General features: G+C 34.6%; 1 protein-coding gene across 1 annotated transcript; it reads right to left on the reverse strand.

Annotated features, from left to right (window-relative positions):
• Window positions 1-3,404: 3,404 nt before the first annotated feature.
• On the reverse strand, window positions 3,405-5,561 carry LOC139885329 (protein HEADING DATE REPRESSOR 1-like). The gene is made up of 3 exons (XM_071869248.1): window positions 5,459-5,561; window positions 3,709-4,043; window positions 3,405-3,617 (listed from the first exon to the last, which is right to left on the reverse strand). Exons 1-3 carry the CDS (start codon window positions 5,559-5,561, stop codon window positions 3,405-3,407), a joined length of 651 nt encoding a protein of 216 aa, XP_071725349.1.
• Between the last annotated feature and the right edge of the window lie 399 nt (window positions 5,562-5,960).

Genomic DNA, 5,960 nt, shown 5'->3' on the forward strand with positions numbered 1-5,960 from the left:
CTAGGCCCGACGTCACGTTTGCAGCCCAACAGCTCTCTCAATTTTTGGACTGTCCAACTCAGGCCCATCTCTCTGCAGCTCAGCGTGTCCTGCGTTATCTCAAGGGCTCTATTGGTAATGGGCTTTTCTACCCTGCTGCTTCATCTTCCAGCCCATCCTTCCCACTCCTTCGGGCTTACAGTGATAGCGATTGGGTTGGCTGTCGCACCAGCCGACGCTCTATTTCCGGTTATTGTGTTCTTCTCGGCAATAGTTTAGTCAGTTGGCGCGCCAAAAAGCAGTCTGTGGTCAGTCGTTCCTCGACCGAAGCAGAGTATCGAGCCCTTGCTTTGACTACTTGTGAAATTCTGTGGTTAGTGAATTTGCTTTCCGAGCTCCGCCTCAAACCCCGATTACCGGTTCCTCTCCATTGTGACAACAAATCGGCTCTCGCCCTTACTCAAAATCCTGTGTTTCATGACAGGACGAAACATGTTGATATTGATTGCCACTTCACTCGTGAAAAACTTCAAGCTGGACTCATTTCGCTGCATCATACACCTTCTCAGTCTCAGCTTGCTGACTTGTTTACCAAGGCTTTGGGGCTGGCTCCTTTTCGTCGACTTCTGTCCAATCTGAATGTCACGAACATTCATCTTGCGGGGGGGTGATACAGTCAGCAGATACAGTCAGCAGATACAATGAACACACGTTGGAATTCTTTAGGATTCTATTTGAATTACTCACTTAGATAGACTTGTGTTCTTGTTGGACTAATATGCTTGTCCATAGTAGGACTCTATTCATCATGTATAAATATACATACCTTGTAACAGAGAATCATTCATTCAATAATAATCAGATCCTTCTTGATCTTCATTTCCATCTTCAATTACATTTTACAAAAATCTTTCCCTAAACTCAAAACCCAAGTCTTTTCTTCCATAAAAATTCAATCTTTACCTTAAAAAAACATATAAACCCCACAAAAAATGTCTGGTTAAACTCACTTAGAAATATAATAGAATTCCCTTTTGTTTGACACTTTCATCTTTGTTTAACAAGCTTTAGCTTCTGCCACAATATATATATATAGGATTGCCCTCAAACTGAGTCTCCCAAGCTTCTGCTACAAGAGCATTGGAGTTGTTGTTCTTCATCCACATATTATAGAATCGGAATGCCATTGGTTTTTATTGTTGAAAGCTCTTCAATGTGTCCACAGTCGGTGAATGATCATAGAAACCATCACCCAACACATCACAATAGACCCATGTATAATTTGAACCCATTGGTTTTAATTTAAACCCATTTTAAAATTATTTGACCCCATAAATTTATAAGTTCCATTATTATATTTAGAATTTGAATCCACCGAGCTCGGGTCCTAACTCCGCCACTGATTGTGTAAACTGTCCTCGATTTTCCAAATTAAAATTTTAGCCCGATCTAAACTATAAAGAACCGTAGGTGATGAGGAGAATCTTCCACATCCGAAGTTCCAAACTACCGTAAGGTTACACAAATAATGAGTTCGGAATCTATTACTTAATCACGTTAACCTTATGTTGGTCCCATTTGTTAAGATGAGCGGAATCGAAAGATGTAACAGGTATAAATCTTTGTGCTAAGATATATACTACAACTATTTTCTTCCGAAAAATAACTCGCACCATATATGAAAAAGAGAGCTCGTTCTGTAGCTTTGTTCCATTCATATACATTGTCCCTTTCTCTAATGGGGACATATCAAGACTTTCTTCATATCTAGTACTCTGAATTGCGTTTGAGTTTGCAGAAAATGGAATCATTTTGTTCTGAGTGGGTCCACTAAATAATTAATTTAAGGATCGATTATTTTCTTCCGAGACTTTATAGTACTACATATATACTGTGTATTAATACAATTAGATGATTACAAAACCGGGAATTCAGAAGTTAGGAGTATTGACAAGTAAATAAGCTATTTTAATTTGATTAAATGTTAATAATATTCCTTCATTATCAAAATATATGTATATATATATATATATATCCCACTTGAAGGTTTCTTTGTGTGAAAATAAAACCAAGTTGGGTCATATGACTCACAACACAGGAATTGTCTACTCATATACTTTATATATATATATATATTTGAGAAAACATATTATTAAAAAAATTAATGGCTGAGTTTGCTCTTCTCTACTGACAATAACTCATGGATGAAAATATTTATCTCTAAAAATAAGTAAAAATTATAGGTCACGTTCACGATTAAACTATCTGGATAAAATATGAAAGAGTATATAAAAATTAAATGCAAGTCAAGGTTAGATAGATGTCATCCACCAACCAAATAACAATGAACACAAGCTAGGATGCTAATTAAAAGAGCATAAAGTAAGAAGTCGACCGATACTATCGTCTTTTTTCGCTTGTTCGACCCTATCTGAATTCCAACTGAAGATGCTAGTAGTTATGTCGATGTGTAGCAAAAACTTGATTAACAACTTTGTAACAGCACACGTCTTAGTGCATGGTTACAAGGATTAAATCCTCCCATTTAGGAGTAGCATCCTCAAAGTCACCGAGTTCCGCCCTAGTTATATACTTAACTAGTTGTTTGCACTTGCAATATCTCCACAGCACTTGTCCAAAACTTATCAGATTTGATAGAAATGAAAGTAAACTTGGGTTGAAATCGTTAAAAATTAAACTTTCTCCCTATCATCAATTTTTATGAATGGTGATGTTCTTTACACAAAGCAACAGATGTCAGGAGATGTCGGATTCAATGGGCTTTACTCAGAATCATGGCTCCATTTACACAAAGCAATTCCAGGCATTTTCATAAGTTGCTTAAGAAACCAAAATCTTTGATGATTAAATATCTATTTGTATACAGAAGATTGAATCTTGAAAGCTATCCCCTCATCAAGATGATTCGTCTCTTTCTCAACTAATTTTATTTCAACAATCGATCAAAAGATTGCACGTGATAAATAGATATGCCACGTCTATGATGAGCTAATTAATTAGTAAAATTTACCCTATGAACGAGCTAATTAGTAAATTTGACATCTACTATGAGCTTCAAGGAACCTGCAACAAGCCTCCAGAGCATATATGTCATTAATAATTTGAAAGAACTAATTTTCTATCCATAGAGTCCGAATACAATTTTATAGATTTAAATGATTTACAACAGAGATAAACAAATATTTGTTTATACACACTTCAAGCTTTGAGAATCGTCTAACAAAACGACCACCATGGAAACGCTAGTAATGACTAGGACCGTGTGCCATCTCAAACTTGAGGCACGATCCTTAATGGTATATATGCATGATATGTATATAATTCTTTCTAACTCCCCAAATTAATAAACAAGCCTACAAAAAAATAAAAAAATAAAAGGTAATACAATAAAATACCGGACAGAACTAAGGCTGGGGTTCATCGGTGCCTTGTTCATCATCTACTGGTTCATTTTCTTGTAACATGTTCATCAACAAGTCGATTTGTTTTTGTAACATTCCATTCTCCCTTTCGACTTCTGCCCTCTTACTTTTTTCCTGCAAAAGTTGGACTTGAAGATGCTCTAGACATCTAGCATCCTCCTCCAATTGCTCGTTAAGCCCATTAATTTCTCGATCCTACAAAAAATATCGGAACTTTCATAAATTTAACGACTAAATTGAATATATAGTAAAACTAAGGGAACGGCGAATGCTATCATACGAGTACCTTTCTATTCATTTCTTGGACAGCAATCCTTCGCATGCTCTCGACAACGTCAACATTGACAAGCTTTCTCTTCTTTCCGATCAACCAACCTTTTGGATAGGATGCTGAGTCGAAGTCAGGTGGTGGTAGCAACGACTCGTTGAATAGTAGTCGTCGTCCATTGATACTATCTATCGGTTCCAATGGCTCGAAGAGCGCCTTTCGACGCTCTGATAAAACGGGAGGAGTCGGTTCTTCCTGATCCTCCATCTTTTCCTCTTTTGGAAATTCTTCCTGTTTGGGGGGTGTTTTATCAAACGAGTCCTCAGTTACTTTGACTAAATTCCTCCCGCTAGCTGTTAGAAACAAGTTACTATTTCTATAGATACTAAACTATAGCAATTAGCAAATTAAGTAAATCTGTTTTTCCAATGAGATTGTAACCAAGTCCTAGAAGAATGATTGAAAAATTGAAACATTGATCATTTTAATGTCATCGTGAATGGTAAAATGTGTATAATAATTGTTATCAAACAGGACATTTCAGCTTCCATTAAACAGAAAGAAAATCCAGAAATATCTGAAAAAATCAGTTCCAAAGTCCAAATTTATGAATGTAGAGACTAGAGTAACTAATTTTTAATATTGATTTCTTTATTTGTTTGTTAGTATAATTAAGCTAAAGCATCTAATTAAGGTACTTAGTCGGAGGCTCGTCCAACGGACAAATTTATTATGCATAAGAAATATCCGATAAGATAATGAAAACTTTGTTCTTCCGATCGTATATATGAGATAGGTCCTTTAATCCTCGAACACTAATTTATCCTTTTTTGTTTGTCTAACATAGAAATGATCACACATCATACTTCAAACACTTATCCGTAATTATGAATTAATTAATTATGTCCTAAGGTGCAAATATATACGAATATAAAGGAGCAAGTAACATACAGTTTAAGAAAATCTTCGAAAATGAGCAAATGGAAACTTGAAAAGGATGATTGTTGGCAATGCCAAAAGCAGAGTAATATATATAAAGCTTAAAAAGAGAAGCAAAGCAAAAAAATGGATTTAAAGTTTTCAGAGTCCATACAACAGATCTTACTTAAAAGCTACCCATTAATCATTTTCTTTATTTTCTTGGAACATGAAAAGTAAATTGTAAGCACAGCCTCCGTCTCTAAATACATGTCTCTCTCCGACTGATGAGAGAGGGAGTAGCAAATGCAATGCCATAGTTAATAGTGAAATGTTTGTGACATTAATTGCTATATAGAAAATTGACAAATTATCTAAATCATCATTTTTATCAAAATATTGAGAAGGTTTTCTACTAATATTACACTAACGTTTGGTGAGGAAAATAATAGATAAATTCAAAAATACTCTTGCGACGGGAGATTAAAAAAATATCTAATAATATTCAGTTGGTATAATCAACCTCCAAAACAAAAATATTATTAGTTCTCAAAGCCAAACATAAATAAAATAAATTATATGAATGTATAAGAATGTGCGAGGGAGATGATTTGGTAAACCAAACAACCAAAACCCAGCTAATATAATACTAATACAATATTTAAAATAAAATAAAATAAACGTGTCAAGACAGTAATTGTAATTCCCCCATTATTACTGACTAATCAAAGGATGCAAAAACAGAGCATTCACAACTTATTCATGTAAAAAATAAATAATATCATACAAATTAGATTGAAAAATAAAATTCCAATTATATTTTCTTATTGAAAGAGCTTAATTAAAATACCTGATCTCTTCCTCGAATTCCAGAAATCCGTAGTTGAAGAAACAGGAGCAAATCCTTGAAGAGCTCCACCACCACCACCACCACTATCAACCTTCTTCATCATCTCTATATTTTCTTTTTCCATTCAACCAAACACCAAAAAGAAAAAAAACAGATCACACAGAGAGAGATAGAAAGAAAATAATATTTTCTTCATATTCTTCTACCTGTTGCTGATACAATCTTAGAATGCATTGATTCCTTGCTATTTTATACAAGCGTTATGCTACAAAGAATCATATATACGTAAGCTTTAGCAATAATTATATTTCAGTGGACGATGTCTTAAATAATGTTATACTTGAAATTGGAATTTAACACTGTGTTCTTGTTGTAAACCGACGAGTCAATTCCCTATTATATTCACTACTGTGCGGCACTCATAGTTTGCGAAAATGTAGCTTCTTGGATGCATTTCATCGAACAACTTGTAGGCATAGATGATAGCTTGCTTCCTAAGCAT

Source organism: Rutidosis leptorrhynchoides, unplaced genomic scaffold, assembly GCF_046630445.1.
Source record: "Rutidosis leptorrhynchoides isolate AG116_Rl617_1_P2 unplaced genomic scaffold, CSIRO_AGI_Rlap_v1 contig96, whole genome shotgun sequence".
Lineage (NCBI taxonomy): Eukaryota > Viridiplantae > Streptophyta > Magnoliopsida > Asterales > Asteraceae > Rutidosis > Rutidosis leptorrhynchoides.

Excerpts from the sequence above, each read along its gene's own strand:
- LOC139885329 (XM_071869248.1), bottom strand. The coding sequence starts at position 5,561 with ATGATGAAGAAGGTTGATAGTGGTGGTGGTGGTGGTGGAGCTCTTCAA. Across the intron at positions 4,044-5,458 it reads GAATTCGAGGAAGAGATCAG|CTAGCGGGAGGAATTTAGTC; the intron begins GTATTTTAATTA and ends TGTTTCTAACAG. Across the intron at positions 3,618-3,708 it reads TCCAAGAAATGAATAGAAAG|GATCGAGAAATTAATGGGCT; the intron begins GTACTCGTATGA and ends TATTTTTTGTAG.